Below are 22,958 nucleotides of genomic sequence, written 5' to 3'. Positions count from 1 at the left end.
TGTGCTGGGCTGTCCTCACCACTCTCTGCAGAGTCCTGCGATTAAGGGAGGTACAGTTCCCATGCCAGGCAGTGATGCAGCCTGTCAGGATACTCTCAATTGTGCCCCTGTAGAAAGTCCTTAGGATTTGGGGGCCCATACCAAACTTCCTCATCGTCTGAGGTGAAAGAGGTGCTGTTGTGTCTTTTTCACCACACAGCTGGTGTGTACAGACCATGTGAGGTTTTCGGTGATGTGGATGTCAAGGAACTTAAAGGTGTTTACCCTCTCAACCTCAGATCCATTGATGTCAATAGGGATTAGCCCGTCTCCATTCCTCCTGTAATCAACAACCAGCTCTTTTGTTCTTGCGACATTGAGGGAGAGGTTGTTTTCTTGACATCACTGTGTCAGAGGGGTGACTTCTTCCCTGTAGACTACCTCGTTATTGTTTGAGGTAAGGCTAATCAAAGTAATGTTGTCAGCAAATTTAATTAGCAAATTAGAGCTGTGGGTGGCAACAGTTATGGGTATACAGGGAGTAAAGGAGGGAACTTAGTAGACAGCCCTGAGAGGCTCCTGTATTGAAAGTCAGAGGGGTGGAGGTGAGGGAGCCCACCCTTAACACCTGCCGGCGATCTGACAGGAAGTCCAGGATTCAGCTGCACAAGGCAGGGTCAAGGCCGAGGTCTCTGAGCTTCTTGTCATGCCTGGATGGAACTATGGTGTCGAATGTTGAACTGTAGTCCAAGAACAGCATTCTCACATAAGCATCCTTCTTCGCCAGATGTGTAATGATAATATCTAGAGCAGTGGCTATTGCGTCGTCTGTCGATCGGTTGTGTCGGTAAGTAAATTGTAGGGGGTCTAGTTTGGGTGGTAGCAGGCTGCAGATATAATCTTTGACCAGCCTCTCAAATCATTTGCATATTATTGAATTGAGTGCAACAGGATTCCAGTCATTCAGGCATGTTACCTTGGTCTTTTCTGGTATAGGGATATGGTGGATAATTTGAAGCAGGAGGGCACTCTACACTGGGAGAGGGAGAGATTAAAAATGTCAGTAAACACACCTGCCAGTTGTGCTGCGCACATCCTGAGTACCCACCCTGGGATGCCATCCAGTCCCACAGCCTTTTGACTGTCCACTCGTTGGAAACATCTGCATACCTCAGCCTCAGAGATGACCAGGTTGCAGGTTGTAGCGGTGGCTTTCCTCAGAGGCTCAAAGTTAGCAACATCGAACTGAGCATAAAAGCAAGTGAGCTCATCTGGGACAGAGGCTGCGATGCTGTCGGCACCACAACATTTGGCTTTGGTCTGCGATGGTATGCAACCCTTGGCACAAGTCACGCGTGCTATTCCTTTTGAATCATGACTCAGTCTTGTCCTTGTACAGTTGTTTCACAGTCTTGATAGCTTTGTGCAGATCACAGCTACTTTTCTTGAGCTCTAGCTGATCGCCGTCGATGTAAGCTCTATGTCACGCAGTAAGGGCTGCTCGCACAGAATTATTGCTCCGAGATTTCTGGTTTGGACCAACTTCTGGGGACAACATTGTCAATACACTTCCGGATGAAGCACGTGACTTCATCAGTGAACCTGGAGACATCCTCATCATGGAAGACATTCCAGCTGACATCATCGAAGCAGTCCTGCAGCATGGAGGCCGACTGGTCAGACCAACAGTGGACAGTTTTAACTATGGCTGTCTCTTAAATAGATTGAGAATGGGCAAAGAAGTAACAGATGGGGGTGATTGTAGGTGTAATGGAATGTGAGGAAGGCTCTCATAGTTGAAAGAGGGATCTGCATCAGTTGAAAAAATGGGCTGAAAAATGGCAAATGGAATTTAATGCAAACAAGTACAAGGTTTTGCACTTCAGTAGGTCTTACACAATGAACAGTAGGACACTGCAGAATGCGGTATAACAAAGAAATCTCGGAATACAAGTTCATAATTCGTTGAAAGTGGCGTCTCAGGTAGATAGGTTTGCAAAGAAAGCTTTTGGCACATTGGCATTCATAAGTCAATGTACTGAATAAGAAGATGGGATGTTATGTTGAAGTTGTATAAGATGTTGATGACACCTAATCTGGAGTACTGTGTATAGTTTTGGTTACCTACCTATAGGAAGGATGTAAACAAGTTTGAAAGAGTGCAGAAAAAATCTACAAGAATGTTGCCAGGTCTGGAGGATCTGAGTTATATGGAAAAATTTAATAGATTTGGACTGTATTCTTTAGAACGTAGAAGATTGAGAGGAGATTTGATCGAGGTATACAAAATTATGAGGGGTATAGATAGGATAAATCGAAGCAAGAGGCGACGAGAGAAGAAGTAAAGGCATCTCACAGAGAAGCTGTTTCTTTTAACTGATCAGGGAAAAGAGGCTAGACTGCGCAGGCGTGTGAAGTAGCGCGCCAGAGGTTTTAAAAAAAAGACTGCCACATACAGCAGCCATCATCGGAGTGGACTGAGGCAGAGTGGGACGGCTTTGGCTCAAACAGGCTTCGGCGAGAACAGGCAGAGACGAGGTTTGAACGGGGCATGACTGCGCAAGCATGTGCAAGTCAGCCTCTGAGATCAGCGAGGGAATTTAAATAGCAAGCAGAAGCCGAGTACGAGCTTCACTCCAGGTGAGGTAAGGCCGGGTAAGCTCCTTTAATTAATCTAATTATCTTAGGAGTAGGTAATGGAGGAAGCAGTTAGAGCAGTTGAGTGCTCCGTTTGCAGTATGTGGGAAGTCAGGGCGAGCACAATTATCCCTGATGACTACACCTGCAAAAGGTGCATCCACCTGCAGCTCCTGACAAACTGTGTTAGGGAACTGGAGCTGGAGCTGGATGAACTTCGGATCATTCGGGATGCAGAGCAGAAATAAACAGGAGTTACAGGGAGATAGTCAACCCTAAGAGTCAGGAGACAGGTAGTTGGGTGACTGTCAGGAGAGGGAAGGGGATTAGACAGAATGAGCAGAGTACCCCTGTGGCCATTTCCATCAATAACCTAAACCAGAAGAAGAGGGCCTTTAAAGATGGTGATCAGTTGGAGCTTAAAAGAGTTCAGAAGGAACTCAGAGTACAGATAAGGGGGGCAAAGGAGCAGTATAGGAGGAAGCTAGAACAAAAGCTGCAGAAAAAAAGCATGAAGGAGGTGTGGGATGGGATGAAGATCATCACTGGATGCGGTGCAAAGCGGGGGGCAAACATAAGTGGAGATGTGGAGAAAGCGAACCAGCTGAACAACTTCTTCAATAGGTTCGACAGCACAATCTCATCCTCACCGCAGAACTCCACACCAGGCTTACTTCCCTCACAGGAAAATAGCCACTCACAGGAGACCTTGCCCACGCCCAGGATTACGGCTGCACAGGTGGAAGGTCAACTGAGGAAGATCTGTACCAGCAAGGCGGCGGGACCGGATGGAGTTTCCCCACGATTACTGAGGGCCTGTGCGACTGAGCTGGGAGAACCACTACAGCGCATCTTCAACATGAGCCTGGAGCAGAGAAGAGTACCCAGACAATGGAAGACATCCTGTATTGTCCCGGTACCGAAGAAACCACAACCAAAGGAGTTGAATGACTTCAGACCTGTTGCCTTGACGTCGCACGTGATGAAGACCATGGAGCAGCTGATAATACAGAATCTGAGGCCACAAACCGGGCACGCCCGGAATCCTCTTCAGTTTGCGTATAAGGAGAAGGTGGGAGTGGAGGATGCTATCACGTATTTGCTGCACAAATCCCTCTCTCACCTAGATGGGGTCAGTGGTGCTGTGAGGATTACATTCCTGGACTTCTCTAGTGCCTTTAACACCATCCAGCCCAAGATCTTAAGGCACAAACTAACGGAGATGGGAGTAGACTCTCACATGGTGGATTGGATAGTGGACTACTTGACAGATAGACCTCAGTATGTGCGGTTGGGAGACTGTAGGTCTGACACGGTGGTCAGCAGCACAGGAGCGCCGCAGGGGACCGTGCTCTCTCCGGTCCTGTTCACCCTGTACACATCAGACTTCCAATATAACTCAGAGTCCTGCCATGTGCAGAAGTTCGCTGACGACACGGCCATAGTGGGGTGTGTCAGGAATGGACAGGAGGAGGAGTATAGGAAACTGATACAGGACTTTGTGTTATGGTGCAACTCAAACTACCTGCGTCTCAATATCACCAAGACCAAGGAGATGGTGGTGGACTTTAGGAGATCTAGGCCTCATATGGAGCCAGTGATCATTAATGGAGAATGTGTGGAGCAGGTTAAGACCTACAAGTATCTGGGAGTACAGTTAGACGAGAAGCTAGACTGGACTGCCAACACAGATGCCTTGTGCAGGAAGGCACAGAGTCGACTGTACTTTCTTAGAAAGTTGGCGTCATTCAATGTCTGTAGTGAGATGCTGAAGATGTTCTATAGGTCAGTTGTGGAGAGCGCCCTCTTCTTTGTGGTGGCGTGTTGGGGAGGCAGCATTAAGAAGAGGGATGCCTCACGTCTTAATAAGCTGGTAAGGAAGGCGGGCTCTGTCGTGGGCAAAGTACTGGAGAGTATAACATCGGTAGCTGAGCGAAGGGCGCTGAGTAGGCTACGGTCAATTATGGAAAACCCTGAACATCCTCTACATAGCACCATCCAGAGACAGAGAAGCAGTTTCAGCGACAGGTTACTATCGATGCAATGCTCCTCAGACAGGATGAAGAGGTCAATACTCCCCAATGCCATTAGGCTTTACAATTCAACCGCCAGGAGTAAGATATGTTAAAGTGCCGGGGTTGATTGTATTTAATGTATTTAAGTAAACTACTTAAGAACTTTTTAAAAGCTATTATTAATGCTTTTTGAGAGAGTGATTTTGATGCATATCATATTTTTACTGAGTTAAGTATTGTATGTAATTAGTTTTGCTACAACAAGAGTATGGGACATTGGAAAAAAATGTTGAATTTCCCCATGGGGATGAATAAAGTATCTATCTATCTATCTATCTATACTGTTTTGGATAGTGTTGGTGGGGACGACCTAACAGGGACAAGTTGCAGTGGTTGTGTCTCTGGCACCGAGACTGGACCCTCAGCTCAGAAGGGAAGGAGAGCAGTAGTGACAGGGGATTTGATAGTTAGGGGGACAGATAGGAGGTTCTGTGGAAGAGATCGAGAATCCCGGATGGTCTGTTGCCTCCCTGGTGCCAGGGTCCACGATATCTCAGATCGAGTTTTCAGTATTCTCAAGAGGGAGGCTGAGCAGCCGGATGTCGTGGTCCATGTAGGGACCAATGACATGGGTAGGAAGAGTGAGGAGGTCCTGAAAGGTGAGTTCAGGGAGTTAGGTGCCAAGTTAAAGGACAGGAACTCCAGGATTGCTACCAGTGCCACGTGCAGGCGGGTTTAGAAATAGTAAGATAGTGCAGATCAACACGTGGCTGAAGACAGGGTGCAGGAGGGAGGGCTTCAGATTTACAGATAATTGGGCAGTTCTCCAGGGACCTGTTCCGGCAGGATGGTGTACATCTGAACTGGAGGAGGACAAATATTCTTGCAGGTAGGTTTGCTAGAGTGGTTCCAGTGGATTTAAACTAGATACAAGGGGGGCGGGGAACCAGAGTGTAGGAACAGATGTGTGGGAGAAGGAAGAAAAAGAAGACAGTAAAGTTGTTAGCACTGTTAGAGATAAACAGAGAGGAAGAGGTGGAGAATTTCTTAAATAAATTTATTTTAATGCTAGGAGCATTGTAAGAAAGGTGGATGAGCTTAAAGCATGAATTGATAACTGGAAATATGATGTTGTAGCTATTAGTGAAACATGGTTGCAGGAGGGGTGTGATTGGCAACTAAATATTCCTGGATTTCGTTGCTTCAGGTGTGATAGAATCGGAGGGACAAGAGGGGGAGGTGTTGCGTTGCTTGTCAGAGAAAATATTACAGTGGTGCTCTGGCAGGATAGATTAGAGGGCTCGTCTAGGGAGACTATTTGGGTGGAATTGAAGAACGGCAAAGGTGTAGTAACACTTATAGGGGTGTATTATAGACCACCTAATGGGGAGTGAGAATTGGAGGAGCAAATTTGTAAGGAGATAGAAGATATTTGTAGTAAGCACAGGGTTGTGATTGTTGGAGATTTTAATTTTCCACACATAGACTGGGAAGCCCATACTGTAAAAGGGCTGGACGGTTTGGAGTTTGTAAATTGTGTGCAGGATAGTTTTTTGCAGCAATACATAGAGATACCAACTAGAGAAGGGGCAGTGTTGGATATCCTGTTAGGGAATGAGATAGATCAGGTGACGGAGGTATGTTTTGGGGAGCACTTTGGGTCCAGTGATCACAATGCCATTAGTTTCAATATAATTATGGAGAAGAATAGAACTGGACCCAGGATTGAGATTTTTGATTGGAGAAAGGCTAACTTTGAGGAGTTGCAAAAGGATTTAGGAGTGGATTGGAACAATCTGTTTTATGGGAAGGATGTAATAGAGAAATGGAGGTCATTTAAAGGTGAAATTTTGAGGGTACAGAATCTTTATGTTCCTGTTATGTTGAAAGGAAAGGTTAAAAGTTTGAGAGAGCCATGGTTTTCAAGAGATATTGGAAACTTGGTTCGGAAAAAGAGAGAGCTCTACAATAAATATAGGCAGCATGGAGTAAATGAGGTGCTTGAAGAATATAAAGAATGTAAAAAGAATCATAAGAAAGAAATTAGACAGACAGACAGACAGATATACTTTATTAATCCCGAGGGGAAATTGGGTTTCGTTACAGCTGCACCAACCAAGAATAGTGAAGAAATATAGCAATATAAAACCATAATTAATTAAATAATAATAAGTTAATCGTGCCAAGTGGAAATAAGTCCAGGACCAGCCTATTGGCTCAGGGAATCTGACACTCCGAGGGAGGAGTTGTAAAGTTTGACAGCCCAACTACTCCCTCAGAGTGTCCACTTGGCATGATTAAATTATTATTATTTAATTATTTATGGTTTTATATTGCTAAAAGAAAAGCTAAAACAAGATACGAGGTTGCTTTGGCAAGTAAGGTGAAAATAAATCCAAAGGGTTTCTACAGTTATATTAATAGCAAAAGGATAGTGAGAGATAAAATTGGTCCCTTAGAGAATCAGAGTGGACAGCTATGTGTGGACCCAAGAGAGATGGGGTGATTTTGAACAATTTCTTTTCTTTGGTATTCACTAAGGAGAAGGATATTGAATTGTGTAAGGTAAGGGAAACAAGTAGGGAAGTTATCAAAAGTAGGGAAGACGATTAAAGAGAAGGAAGTGCTGGCGCTTTTAAGGAATATAAAATTGGATAAATCTCCAGGTCCTGGCAGGATATTCCCTAGGACCTTGAGGGAGGTTAGTGTAGAAATAGCAGGGGCTCTGACAGAAATATTTTAAATGTCCTTAGAAACCGGAGTGGTGCCGGAGGATTGGCGTATTGCTCATGTTGTTCCATTGTTTAAAAAGGGTTCTACGAGTAAACCTAGCAATTATAGGCCTATAAGTTTGATGTCAGTGGTGGGTAAATTAATGGAAAGTATTCTTATAGATGGAATATACAATTATCTGGATAGACAGGGTCTGATTAGGAACAGTCAACATGGATTTGTGCGTGGAAGGTCATGTTTGACAAATCTTATTGAATTTTTTGAAGAGGTTACGAGGAAAGTTGATGAGGGTAAAGCAGTGGATGTTGTCTATATGGACTTCAGTAAGGCCTTTGACAAGGTTCCACACGCAAGGTTAGTTAGGAAGGTTCAGTCTTTAGGTGTTAATATTGAAGTAGTAAAATGGATTCAACAGTGGCTGGATGGGAGATGCCAGAGAGTAGTGGTGCATAACTGTTCATCAGGTTGGAGGCCGGTGACTAGAGGTGTGCCTCAGGGATCTGTACTGGGTCCAATGTTGATTGCCATATACATTAATGATCTGGATGATGGAGTGGTAAATTAGATTAGTAAGTATGCAGATGATACGAAGATAGGTGGCATTGTGGATAATGAAGTAGGTTTTCAAAGCTTGCAGGGAAATTTAGGCCAGTTAGAAGAGTGGGCTGAAAGATGGCAAATGGAATTTAATGCTGTTAAGTGTGAGGTGCTACATTTTGGTAAGAATAATCAAAATAGGACATAGATGGTAAATGGTAGGGCATTGAAGAATGCGGTAGAACAGAGTGATCTAGGAATAATGGTGCATAGTTCCCTGAAGGTGGAATCTCATGTGGATAGGGTGGTGAAGAAAGCTTTTGGTATGCTGGCATTTGTAAATCAGAGCATTGAATATAGGAGTTGGGATGTAATGTTAAAATTGTACAAGGCATTGCTGAGGCCAAATTTGGAGTATTGTGTACAGTTCTCGTCACTGAACTATAGGAAAGATGTCAACAAAATAGAGAGATTACAGAGGAGATTTACTGGAACAATACCTGGGTTTCAGCACCTAAGTTACAGAGAAAGGCTGAACTAGTTAGGTTCTTTGGAGCGTAGAAGGTTGAGGGGGGTCTTGATAGAGGTATTTAAAATTATGAGGAGATAGGTAGAGTTGACGTGGATAGGCTTTTTCCATTGAGAGTAGGGGAGATTCAAACAAGAGGACATAAGTTGAGAGTTAGGGGGCAAAAGTTTAGGGGTAACACGAGGGGGAATTTCTTTACTCAGATAGTAGTAGCTGTGTGGAACGAGCTTCCAGTAGAAGTGGTAGAGGCAGGTTCGATATTGTCATTAAAAGTAAAATTGGATAGGTATATGGACAGGAAAGGAATGGAGGGTTATGGGCTGAGTGCAGATCGGTGAGACTAGGTGAGAGTAAGCATTCAGCATGGACTAGAAGGGCCGAGATGGCCTGTTTTTGTGCTGTAATTTTGATATGGTTATATGATAAATGCAAGCAGGCTTTTTCCAGTGAAAGTTGGGTGGGATTACAACCATAGATCGTGGCTTACAGATGAAAGGGGAATGAAGGGAAACTTCTTCACTCAGAGGGTTGTGAAAGTGTGGAATAAGCTGCCACAATAAGTGGTACATGTAGGCTCAATTTAATTATTTAAGAGAAATTTAGATTGATATATGGATAGTAGGGATATGGAGGGCAATAGTCCTAGTGCAGGTCATTTGGAGTAGGCTGCTTAACTGGTTTATTGTTTTGTCAAAGTGTCTGTCTCTGTAGTACTTCTTTATGACTCTATGAATAAATACAGATGTAAAATATTCATTTAAAACTTGGCTAACCTCCTGTAGCTCTGCACATATATGACCACACTGTTCTTTAAAGGGGCCTAGTGTCCTCGTCACCTTTTTAATGTAATTAGGAACATAGAAACATAGAAAACCTACAGCACAATGCTGGCCCTTTGGCCCACAAAGCTGTGCCGAACATATACCTACCTTAAAACTACCTAGGCTTTACCTTTAGCCATTATTCTTCTAAGCTCCATGTAGCCATCCAGGAGCCTCTTAAAAGACGCTATCATTTCCGCCTCCACCATCACCGCTGGCAGACCATTCCACATCCTTCCTGTAGTGAGGTGACCAGAACTGAGCACAGTACTCCAAGTGGGGTCTGACCAAGGTCTTATATAGCTGCAACATTGCCTCTCGGCTCCTAAATTCAATTCCACAATTGATGAAAGCCAATACACCATATGCCCTCTTAACTAGAGAGTCAATGTGCACAGCTGCTTTGAGTGTCCTATGGATTTGGACCCCAAGATCCCTCTGATCCTCCACACTGCCAAGAGTCTTACCATTATATTCTGCCATTATATTTGACCTACCAAAATGAACCACCTCACACTTACCTGGGTTGAACTACATCTGCCACTTCTCAGCCTAGTTTTGCATCCTATCAATGTCCCGCTGTAACCTCTGAGAGCCCTCCATACTAACCACAGTGCACCAAACCTTTGTGTTATCAGCAAATTTACTAACCCATCCCTCCACTTCCTCATCCAGGTCATTTATAAAAATCACTAAGAGTAAGGATCCTAAACGGATCTCTGAGGCACACCACTGGTCACCGACCTCCATGCAGAATATGACCCATCCACAACCACTCATTGCCTTCTGTGGGTAGGCCAGTTCTGGATCCACGAAGTAATGCCCCCTTGGATCCCATGCCTTCTTACTTTTTCAATAAGCCTTGCATGGGGTACCTTATCAAATGCCTTGCAAAATCTCTGCTGCAAGTCATCACTACAATCACCAAGATCCTTTTCCATAGTGAATACTGAAGCAAAGTATTCATTAAGTACCTCCGCTATTTCCTATGGTTCCATACACGCTTTTTCATTGTCACACTTGATTGGTCCTATTCTCTCATGGGTTTTCCTTAATCCTGTCGCCAAGGTCTTCTCATGGCCCCTTCTGGCTCTCCTAATTTCATTCTTAAGCTCCTTCCTGTTAGCCTTATAATCTTCTAGATTCCTATCATTACCTTGATTTTTGAACCTTTCGTAAGCTCATCTTTTCTTCTTGACTAGATTTACAACAGCCTTTGTGCACCACAAATCTTGTACCCTACCATCCTTTCCATGTCTCATTGGAACGTACCTACTCAGAACCCCACACAAATATCCCCTGAACATTTGCCACTTTTCTTCGGTATGTTTCCCTGAGAACATGTTTTTCCAATTTATGCTTCCAAGTTCCTGCCTGATAGCCTCATAGTTCCCCTTACTCCAAACAAACCTTCCTGAACACCCCTAACAAACTCCACCCCACCTAAACCCCTCATTCTAGGGAGATACCAATCAGTATTTGGGAAATTAAAATCTCCTTCCACAACAACCCTGTTATTATTACTCCTTTCCAGAAACCGTCTCTTTATCTGCTCTTCGATGGCTCTGTTACTATTCGGTGGTTTATAAAAAACACCCAGTAGAGTTACTGACCCTTTCCTATTCCTAACGTCCACCCACAGAGACTCCATAGACAACCCGTCGTGACTTCCTTCCTTTCTGCAGCCGTGACACTATCCTTGATCAATAGTGCCACACCCCCACCTCAATTTTTTAGTTTTCTTTATCAGCCAAGGATATTTCATGTCCTCTTTTGCCCTCCAGATTTCCTCCTCGTCTTACATTCCTTACAGTCTCCAAGAGAGTCACTTGATCCTAGCTGCCAATACCTGACATATGCCTCCTTTATTTTCCTGAGAAAGTCTCAATATCTTTTGTTAACCATGGTTCCCTAATCATACCAGCCTTTCCTTTCAATCTGATAAGAATATGTTGCCTTGAACACTCTCTATCTCAATTTTAAAAGCCTTCCACTAGCTAGATATCACTTACCTCCAATCTGTCTCTTCCAATGAACCTTTGCAATGTACTGTCCAATGCCATCAAAATAAGCCTTGCTCAAATTTAGGATTTTAATTTCCATAATTATTTTGAAACTAATAGAATTATGGTTGTCGGTCTCAAAGCGATCCTTGTGGAAATACATTCGGAAGTTTGAGATTTTGATGTATTTAATCTTTTAATGTGACAAAATGGAACCTGTATAATCCCAGAGTGTTTTGCTATATGTTAAATGTATACGTAACTGAAGGTATGTAATGTTCTGATTATTGTGTAACCAAGGAGTGATCGGTTTATTGTGTGGCCTTGATTAGAAGATGCACAGGACTGCAGCTGCAGAATGTTGAGACTGAGCCAGCTGGAACAGATAACAGCCAAAGAACCATGCAAAAACAAAATTTGTAAGCTGTAAAATGGGAGCCGCTTGCCATCCATGCTGAGGAGTGGAAGTCGACTTCCCCTTGTAAGTTATAAACATGTTTTTAATACATCCACTCTGAGCTTATTCTGCTTTGTTGTAAGACCTGGCGAAAGGTACACAACTTTCCCGATTGACATCAGCTCAACCTCATTTCCTAACTGGTGACTGAGTTTAGCTCCTTCTTTGCATTGCTTGAGAAAAGTTTCCTGGTCACCCATCTAATCCCTTAGCCCCAGAAACATGCTAAATAACATTTGGTTGAAGCACTTTGCAATATTTAATGTCTTCAAAAGATGCCAGCTATATTAGCAGACTTAAAGGAAAGGAGGTGCCCTTACCAAGGATGTAATGGTGCAACTTGCAAGGAAATTATGTCTCTACAGCCAGCTCCCAAAGCCCAAATCACTTCATGGCCAACTGGATCTGTTGAACTTCTGAAAAGTATAATACATGTATAGTTAAAGCTGTGAAGTAATACAACTCAACCTGCAACTTAAACAATAACACTCACCAAATGTACCAATGCAGTGTCATTATTTCCCTGGGCAATTTGATCAACAGTGTATGAAGAACAGTAAACATAAAATGTTTATTCTGCTCTGCCAGCATCAAAATGAAATATGGATAATTTCACTTGACGACCAGAGAACATGATAATTGCCACGTACATATTTGGGATGGTGGAAGAGTTGATAAAATATGTTAAAAAGGAACAAATGTTCAAAGTTCAAAATAAATTTACTATCTAAGTACATATATGCCACCAAATAATGACTCTGAGATTCATTTACTTGGAGGTATTCACAGTAGAACTAAAAATACAATAGAATCAATAAAAATCAACAACCAATGTGCAAATGAAGACAAACTGTGTAAATACAAAAATAGATAGATAGATAATTCATATAGTAAACTTAGAATAAATGATGTTGAAATTGATAAGGAATCTGAAACAAAATTTTTAGGAGTGGTAATAGGTAGTAAATTAAACTAGAAACCACAAATAAATTATGTCAAAGCAAAAATGTCAAAATCTATTGGAATACTGTACAAAGCGCAATATTTCTTAAATCAGGAATCTTTGTATACATTATACTGCTCACTTACAGTCCCATACATGACTTATTGTGTAGAGGTATTGGGAAATACATACAAAACAAATACAAATTCAATTTTTCTACTCCAAAAGAAAGTTGTATGAATTGTAAATAAGACAAGTTATTATGAGCCAACCAATCCACTATTTATTCAACAAAACACTTTAAAATTCAGAGATTTTGCAGATTTAAAAATAATACAAATTATGTATAAAGTAAAAAATGGACAGCTACCACAAAGTATGCAAAGGTTGTTTAAAATGAGAGAAAGTCAGCATGATTTGAGAGGAACATATATATTTCAAAAACAAAGAATAAGAGCAAATGTAAAAAATCATTGTATTTCAGTCAGAGGGGCGAATCTATGTAACAGTTGTAGTAAGAATTTAAAAACAATTTAAAAAGGTGGGGAGGGGATTGATTGTGGGAGGAATTCAGTTGGAAACACGAGTCTTGTGCATCCTCCTAACCCGTTTTTAATTATTCATTGCCAAGTAGTTCTGGCAATTTTAATTTTAGTAATTTAATCTAATTGCTGCCTTTATCTTCCAAAGATAGAGCCTTGAAATAATTTTAACACGTACTTCTTTTAAAAAAAAAGACCAAGTAGTTATCAAAAAATTAAAGACTAGGAGTTCAGTCTTGGCATCCGTAATACAGCTTTAAGTGCATGTTTTGCATTTGGACACACGTTTGAAAATCTTGACCCTATGCCAACAATTATGACTACTGACCACCCCGCCCGTCAGCTTCTGGATTTTAACCAGAAGCTCAACATCAATCTGTTGGATAATGTGGTAAATTGTCTATATCATAGGGGAGGCCCTCAGCCACGAATGGCACAGGAAATACTAACTCATTTGAAGGAGCATCCAGACGCTTGGACCAGGGTGGATACCATTCTAGAGTTTTCCCAGAATATGAACACAAAGTACTATACCTTGCAAATACTGAAAAATGTGATTAAAACACGTTGGAAAATACTTCCTAGAAATCAATGTGAAGGAATAAAAAAAATGTTGTGAGCTTAAATATTAAAACATCGTCTGAGACTTTGGAGAAGGATAAAGTTTATCTTGGAAAACTGAATATGATCCTTGTGCAGACCCTCAAACATGAATGGCCCAAAAATTGGCCAATGTTTATAAGTGATACAGTGGAGCCAACGTTTATAAGTGATATAGTAGGAGTCAGCAGAACCAGAGAGTCTCTGTGTCAGAATAACATGGTCATCCTGAAGCTGCTTAGTGAGGAGGTGTTAGATTTCTCCAGTAGGCAGATGATGCGGGTGAAGGCCAAGCATTTAAAAGACTGTACGTGTAATGAATTCTCTCAGATATGTCAGCTCTGTCAGTTTGTAATGGAGAACTCTCAGAGTGCCCCTTTAGTCCACGCAACACTGGAGACTTTGCTGCGATTTCTGAACTGGATTCCTTTAGGTTACATCTTTGAAACCAAACTCATCAGCAGCTTAGTGTACAAGTTTCTGAATGTGCCCATGTTTTGGAACGTAACGTTGAAGTTACTGATTGCTGGCGTCAATGTCAGTCAACATGATGAACTGTTCGTTTCTTTGTTAACATTAACACTCATTCAGCTCAAACAGATGCTACCTGCCAATACCAATGTATGGTTGGCTTATACAAATGGGAAGGACGATGAGCAGAACTTCATCCAGAATCTGAGTCTCTTCTTGTGCACTTTCTAGAAGGAGCATGACACCTTGGTAGAAAGGACACTGGAACTCAGGGAAGCACTTTTGGATGGTCTACACTACATGATCCTGATATCAGAGGTGGAGGAGATTGAGATTTTTAAGATTTGTTTGGAGTACTGGTATCTCCTGGCAAGAGAGCTTTATCTGGAGAGTCCCTTTTCCATTAGTGCCTCCCCTGCCCTGGGGAGTCCTCACAGTGATGTCCCTCCTCACAGGCAGATCTATCTCCCAGTACTATCAAAGGTGAGGCTTATAATGATCAGCTGGATGGCAAAGCTGGAAGAGGTGCTTGTGGTGGAGAATGAACAGGGAGAGGTAGTTTGGGAATTCATGAAAGACACAGACTCCATTAACTTGTATAAGACCATGAGGGAGACGCTGGTGTACCTCACACATTTAGACTATGCGGACACTGAACACATTATGACGGAAAAGCTGCACAACCAAGTGAACGGTACGGAGTGGTTGTGGAAGAACCTCAACACGCTGTGCTGGGCCATTGGGTCCATTAGTGGCGCAATGCACGAAGAGGATGAGAAACGTTTCTTCATTACCGTCATCAAGGATTTGCTGAGTCTCTGTGAACAAATATGTGGGAAAGATAATAAGGCCATCATTGCCTCTAATATAATGTACGTGGTGGGGCAGTATCCCTGGTTCCTCACGCTCACTGGAAGTTCCTGAAGACCACGGTAAACAAGCTCTTCGAGTTTATGCATGAGACACACGATGGAGTGCAAAATATGGCTTGCGACAGGTTTATCGAGATTGCGTGGAAATGTCGATGTCATTTTGTACAGGTGCAGGTGGGAGAGGTGATGCCTTTCATTGATGAGATCTTGACCAACATCAACACCATCATATGTGATCTACAGCCCCATCAGGTTCACACATTCTACGAAGCTGTTGGTTATATGATTGGAACTCAAAATGACTAGACGGTCCAGGAACATTTGATTGAAAAGTACATGCTTTTGCCTAACCAAATGTGAGACAACATCATTCAGCAGGCAACCAAGGATGTGGATATTTTGAAGGATGCAGAGATGGTGAAGCATCTGGCGAACATTCTGAAGACCAATGTGAGAGCCTGTAAAGCCATTGGGCACCCATTTGTCATCCAGCTAGGACGGATCTACCTGGATATGCTCAATGTGTACAAGTGTTTGCGTGAGGATATCTCAGCCACTATCCAGGCAAACAGTGAAGTTGTTACCAAGCAGCCGTTAATCAAAAGCATGAGGACAGTGAAAAGGGAGACACTGAAACTGATTTCAGGGTGGGTGAGTCGGTCTTCAGACCTGCAGCTGGTTGCAGAAAACTTTGTGCCCCCACTGCTTGATGTTGTGTTGATCAACTACCAGAGGAACGTCCCTGCAGCCTGAGAGCCTGAAGTGCTGAGTACCATGGCCACCATAGTGAACAAGCTGGAGAACCACATCACGGCAGAGATCCCGCAGATATTTGATGCCTTGTTTAAGTGCACGCTGGAAATGATCAACAAGGATTTTGAGGAGTATCCTGAGCACAGGACTAACTTCTTTCTGCTTCTTCATGCAGTCAATAGACACCGTTTCCCTGCCTTCCTGAACATACCTCCAGCCCAGTTCAAATTGATTCTTGACTTCATGATCTGGGCTTTCAAACACACCATGAGGAAGGTGGCTGACACAGGTCTGTCCATGCTCTATACCTTGCTGCAGAATGTCGCACAAGAAGCAGCTGCTCAGAGCTCTTACCAAACCTACTTCTGTGATATTCTCCAACATATATTCTCCGTAGTGACAGACACATCTCACACTACAGGGTTGACGATGCATGCTACCACTTTGGCTTACATGTTCAGCTTGGTGGAGGATGGCCAAATCACTTTGTCTCTGAGCCCATCAACTCCCAATGTGAATAAGCGGAGTTCATGGCCAACCTGCTGAAAACTGTCTTCCCTCACCTTCAGGATGCACAGATCAAAACTTTTGTGGCAGCCTTGTTCAGCTTAACCAAGACATTCCTTCCTTCAAAGGGCATTTGAGAGATTTCCTTGTATAGATAAAGGAACTTGGTGGAGAAGATACTTCAGACTTGTACCTGGAAGAAATGGAATCTGCCTTGTGCCAGGCTCAGGAGGATAGATAGATAGATACTTTATTCATCCCCATGGGGAAATTCAACCTTTTTTCCAATGTCCCATACACTTGTAGCAAAACTAATTACATACAATACTTAACTCAGTAAAAATATGATATGCATCTAAATCACTATCTCAAAAAGCAATAATAATAGCTTTTAAAAAGTTCTTAAGTCCTGGCGGTTGAATTGTAAAGCCTAATGGCATTGGGGAGTATTGACCTCTTCATCCTGTCTGAGGAGCATTGCATCGATAGCAACCTGTCGCTGAAACTGCTTCTCTGTCTCTGGATGGTGCTATGTAGAGGATGTTCAGGGTTTTCCATAATTGACCGTAGCCTACTCAGCGCGCTTCGTAGTTATAACCGATGTTATACTCTCCAGTACTTTGCCCACGACAAAGCCCGCCTTCCTTACCAGCTTATTAAGACGTGAGGCGTCCCTCTTCTTAATGCTGCCTCCCCAACACGCCACCACAAAGAAGAGGGCGCTCTCCACAACTGACCTATAGAACATTTTCAGCATCTTACTACAGACATTGAATGACGCCAACCTTCTAAGGAAGTACAGTCGACTCTGTGCCTTCCTGCACAAGGCATCTGTGTTGGCAGTCCAGTCTAGCTTCTCGTCTAACTGTACTTCCAGATACTTGTAGGTCTTAACCTGCTCCACACATTCTCGAAAGCTTCAGATGACGAAGCAAGAGGTGGAGAGGGAAGAAGTAAAGGCATCTCGGAGAGAAGCCATTTTTTTTAACTGATCAGAGAAAAGAGGCTAGACTGCGCAGGTGCGTGACGTAGCACGCCAAAGGTTTAAAAAGGAGAGGAATTTTTCAACGGTCTTTTAAATTGAAGCAAAAGGCAGAGAGGGAAGAAGTAAAGGCATCTCGGAGAGAAGCCATTTTTTTTAACTGATCGGAGAAAAGAGGCTAGACTGCGCAGGTGCGTGACGTAGCACGCTAAAGGTTTAAAAAGGAGAGGAATTTTTCAACGGTATTTCAAATTGAAGCAAGAGGCGGAGAGGGAAGAAGTAAAGGCATCTCTGAGAGAAGCCATTTTTTTTAACTGATCGGGGAAAAGAGGCTAGACTGTGCAGGCGTGTGACGTAGCGCGCCAAAGATAAAAAAAAACACCATATACAGCGGCCATCACTGGAGTGGACTGAAACAGAGTGGGACGGCTTTGTCTCAACAGGCTTCGGTGTGAACAGGCAGAGGCGAGGACACAACTGTGCAAACGCGTGAAAGTCAGCGGGAGAACTTAAAAAGCGAGCAGAGGCTGAGGACTAGCTTAACTCCAAGTGAGGTAAGGCTGGGTAAGCTCCTTTAATTAATCTAATTAGCTTAGGAGTAGGTAATGGAGGAAGCAGTTAGAGCAGTTGAGTGCTCCGTTTGCAGTAAGTGTGAAGTCAGGGCGAGCACAATTGTCCCTGATGACTACACCTGCAAAAGGTGCATCCACCTGCAGCTCCTGACAAACCATGTTAGGGAACTGGAGCTGGAGCTGGATGAACTTCGGATCATTTGGGATGCAGAGGCAGAAATAAACAGGAGTTTCAGGGAGATAGTCACCCCTAGGAGTCAGGAGAAAGGTAGCTCGGTGACTGACAGGAGAGGGAAGGGGATTAGACAGAATGAGCAGAGCACGCCTGTGGCCGTTCCCATCAATAACAAGTATACCATTTTGGGTACTGTTGGTGGGGACGACCTACCAGGGACAAGTTGCAGTGGTTGCGTCTCTGGCATTAAGACTGGACCCTTAGCTCAGAAGGGAAGGAGGGAAAAGAGGAGAGCAAAAATGATAGAGGATTCAATAGTTAGGGGGACAGATAGGAGGTTCTGTGGAAGAGATCGAGAATCCCGGATGGACTGTTGCCTCCCTGGTACCAGGGATGGTGATATCTCGGATCGAGTTCTCAGTATTCTCAAGAGGGAGGGTGAGCAACTGGATGTCGTGGTCCATGTAGGGACCAATGACTTGGGTAGGAAGAGTGAGGAGGTCCTGAAAGGTGAGCTTAGGGAGTTAGGTGCCAAGTTAAAGGACAGGACCTCCAGGATAGCAATCTCAGGATTGCTACCAGTGCCACGTGCAGGCAGGTTTAGAAATAGTAAGATAGTGCAGATCAACACGTGGCTGAAGACATGGCGCAGGAGGGAGGGCTTCAAATTTATAGATAATTGGGCAGTTTTCTAGGGAAGGTGGGACCTGTTCCGGCGGGACGGTTTACATCTGAACTGGAGGGGGACAAATATTCTCGCAGGTAGGTTTGCTAGAGAGGCTCCAGTGGATTTAAACTAGATACAAGGGGGGAGGGGAACCAGAGTGTAGGAACAGATGTGTGGGAGAAGGAAGAAAAAGAAGATAGTAAAGTTGTTTGCACCATTAGTGATAAACAGAGAGGAAGAGGTGGAGAATTTCTTAAATAAATTTATTTTAATGCTAGGAGCATTGTAGAAAGGTGGATGAGCTTAGAGGATAGATTGATACCTGGAAATACGATGTTGTAGCTATTAGTGAAACATGGTTACAGGAGGGGTGTGATTGGCAACTAAATATTCTTGGATTTTGTTGATTCAGGTGTGATAGAACAGGTGGAACAAGAGGGGGAGGTGTTGCATTGCTTGTCAGAGAAAATATTACAGTGGTGCTCTGGCTGGATAGATTAGAATGCTCATCCAGGGAGGCTATCTGGGTGGAATTGAGGAATGGCAAAGGCATAGTAACACTTATAGGGTGTATTATAGACCACCTAATGGAGACCGAGAATTGGAGGAGCAAGTTTGTAAGAAGATAGCAGATATTTGTAGTAAGCACAGGGTTGTGATTGCGGGAGATATTAATTTTCCACACATAGACTGGGAAGCCCATTCTGTAAAAGGGATGGATGGTTTGGAGTTTGTAAAATGTGTGCAGGATAGTTTTTTGCAGCAATACATAGAGGTACCAACTAGAGAAGGGGCAGTGTTGGATCTCCTGTTAGGGAATGAGATAGGTCAGGTGACGGAGGTCTGTGTTGGGGAGCACTTTGGGTCCAGTGATCACAATGCCATTAGTTTCAGTATAATTATGGAGAAGGATAGGACTGGACTCAGGGTTGAGATTTTTGATTGGAGAAAGGCTAACTTTGAGGAGATGCAAAAGGATTTAGGAGTGGATTGGAACAATCTGTTTTATGGGAAGGATGTAATAGAGAAATGGAGATCATTTAAAGGTGAAATTTTGAGGGTACAGAATCTTTATGTTCCTGTTAGGTTGAGAGGAAAGGTTAAAAGTTTGAGAGAGCCATGGTTTTCAAGGGATATTGGAAACTTGGTTTGGAAAAAGAGAAAGCGCTACAATAAATATAGGCAGCATGGAGTAAATGAGGTGCTCGAGGAATATAAAGAATGTAAAAAGAATCTTAAGAAAGAAATCAGAAAAGCTAAGATACAAAGTTGCTTTGGCAAGTAAGGTGAAAATAAATCCAAAGGGTTTCTACAGTTATATTAATAGCAAAAGGATAGTGAGGGATAAAACTGGTCCTTTAGAGAATCAGAGTGGACAGCTATGTGCAGGGCCGAAACTGATGGGGAGATTTTAAATAATATCTAATCTTCGGTATTCACGAAGGAGAAGGATATTGAATTGTGTAACATAAGGGAAACAAGTAGGGAAGTTATGCAAACTATGAAGATTGAAGAGGAGGAAGTACTGGCGCTTTTAAGGAATATAAAAGTGGATAAATCTTCAGGTCCTGACAGGATATTCCCTAGGACCATGAGGGAAATTAGTGTAGAAATAGCAGGGGCTCTGACAGAAATACTTCAAATGTCATTAGAAACCGGAATGGTGCCGGAGGATTGGCGTATTGCTCATGTTGTTCCATTGTTTAAAAAGGGTTCTACGAGTAAACCTAGCAATTATAGGCCTGTAAGTTTAACGTCAGTGGTGGGTAAATTAATGGAAAATATTCTTAGAGATGGCATATATAATTATCTGGATAGACAGGGTCTGATTAGGAACAGTCAACATGGATTTGTGCATGGAAGGTCATGTTTGACAAATCTTATTGAATTTTTTGAATCCACGTCTTTGGCCTTTGACAATATTCTGCATGGAAGGTTCAATCATTATGTATTAACATTGAAGTAGTAAAATGGATTCAACAGTGGCTTGATGGGAGATGCCAGAGAGTAATGGTGAAGGTAAAACAGTGGATGTTGTCTATATGGACTTCAGTAAGGCCTTTGACAAGGTTCCACATGCAAGGTTAGTTAGGAAGGTTCAATCGTTAGGTATTAACATTGAATTAGTAAAATGGATTCAACAGTGGCTTGATGGGAGATGCCAGAGAGTAATGGTGAAGGTAAAACAGTGGATGTTGTCTATATGGACTTCAGTAAGGCCTTTGACAAGGTTCCACATGCAAGGTTAGTTAGGAAGGTTCAATCGTTAGGTATTAACATTGAATTAGTAAAATGGATTCAACAGTGGCTGGATGGGAGATGCCCAGAGAGTAGTGGTGGATAACTGTTTGTCAGGTTGGAGGCCAGTGACTAGTGGTGTGCCTCAGGGATCTGTACTGGGTCCAATGTTGTTTGTCATATACATTAATGATCTAGATGATGGGTGGTAAATTGGATTAGTAAGTATGCAGATGATACTAAGGTGGGTGGTATTGTGGATAATGAAGAAGGTTTTCAAAGCTTGCAGGAAGATTTAGGCAAGTTAGAAGAGTGGGCTGAAAGATGGCAGATGGAGTTTAATGCTGATATGTGTGAGGTGCTACATTTTGGTAGGAATAATCAAAATAGGACATACATGGTAAATGGTAGGGCATTGAAGAATGCAGTAGAACAGAGTGATCTGGGAATAATGGTGCATAGTTCCCTGAAGTTGGAATCTCATGTGGATAGGGCGGTGAAGAAAGCTCTTGGTATGCTGGCCTTTATAAATCAGAGCATTGATTAGGAGTTGGGATGTAATGTTAAAGTTGTACAAGGCATTGGTAAGGCCAAATTTGGAGTATTGTGTACAGTTCTGGTCACCGAATTTCAGGAAAGATGTCAACAAAATAGAGAGAGTACAGAGAAGATTTACTAGAATGTTATCTGGGTTTCAGCACCTAAGTTACAAGGAAAGGTTGAACAAGTTAGGTCTTTATTCTTTGGAGCGTAGAAGGTTGAGGGGGGACTTGCTAGAGGTATTTAAAATTATGAGAGGGATAGATAGAGTTGACGTGGATAGGCTTTTTCCATTGAGAGTAGGGGAGATTCAAACATGAGGACATGAGTTGAGATTTAGGCGCAAAAGTTTAAGGGTAACACGAGGGGGAACTTCTTTACTCAGAGAGTGGTAGCTGTGTGGAATGAGCTTCCAGTAGAAGTGGTAGAGGCAGGTTCAATATTGTCATTTAAAGTAAAATTGGATAGGTATATGGACAGGAAAGGAAATGCAGGTTGGTGGGACTAGGTGAGAGTGAGTGTTCGGCACGAACTAGAAGGGCCGAGATGTCCTGTTTCTGTGCTGTAATTGTTATATGGTTTTACGGTTATATGGTTATATGACGGTGCCTGGGGTTTTAAATGCACACGAAATTGCAGAGGAGATGTGCGACTGAATGGTTCCAAAGTGTTAAGAGGGCAGTAGGGGTGGGTGGAGATGAAGGAGAGAAGGGCAGTGAAGAATTAGAGAAAAAGACAGTGGGACAATTCTCCATCTGTCATGTGTGGAAGGACGTTTTACAATTCCAGTTTCCATTTAGCTCAGCAGGGGTTGGTCATAAGATTAGAGGTTTTATCCCATACCAGTTCAATTTTATTTCCCTTTCTAGATAAGAATTATGCTTGCAAATTGTGAACCCAAACATCTAAATCTGCAGCTTCAACCCAGATAAGAGTGAAGTGGTTCATTTTGGTAGGTCAAATATGATGGCAGAATATAGTATTAATGGTAAGACTCTTGGCAGTGTGGAGGATAAGAGGGATCCTGGGGTCCAACTCATAGAACATAGAATAGTACAGCACATTACAGGCCCTTTGGCCCACAATGTTGTGCTGACCCTCAAACCCTGCCTCCCATATAACCCCCCACCTTAAATTCCTCCATATACCTGTCTAGTAGTCTCTTAAACTTCACTAGTGTATCTGCCTCCACCACTGACTCAGGCAGTGCATTCCATGCACCAACCACTCTCTGAGTGAAAAACCTTCCTTTAATATCCCCCTTGAACTTCCCTCCCCTTACCTTAAAGCCATTTCCTCTTGTACTGAGCAGTGGTGCCCTGGGAAAGAGGCGCTGGCTGTCCACTCTGTCTATTCCCCTTAATATCTTGTACACCTCTATCATG

At 42.9% G+C, this 22,958-nt stretch overlaps 1 protein-coding gene and 1 pseudogene across 1 annotated transcript in view; one reads left to right on the top strand and one right to left on the bottom strand.

The window, feature by feature from the left end:
- The window catches only part of LOC140725861 (F-box only protein 41-like), a gene marked incomplete at its 5' end in the record, with an annotated part of 371,488 nt that overhangs the window by 161,863 nt on the left and 186,667 nt on the right, over nt 1–22,958 (bottom strand). Inside the window, one exon of the mRNA XM_073041806.1 lies at nt 12,032–12,127. Within this exon, the coding sequence (XP_072897907.1) occupies nt 12,032–12,127 (96 nt within the window). The remainder of the gene's footprint in view (nt 1–12,031; nt 12,128–22,958) is intronic.
- Nucleotides 13,501–22,619, top strand: LOC140725872 (exportin-1-like; annotated as a pseudogene).

The sequence above is a fragment of the Hemitrygon akajei genome, chromosome 4 (genome assembly GCF_048418815.1).
Source record: "Hemitrygon akajei chromosome 4, sHemAka1.3, whole genome shotgun sequence".
NCBI lineage: Eukaryota > Metazoa > Chordata > Chondrichthyes > Myliobatiformes > Dasyatidae > Hemitrygon > Hemitrygon akajei.
Note: the sequence above shows the minus strand (reverse complement) of the source record. Positions and strands in the feature narration are given on the sequence as shown.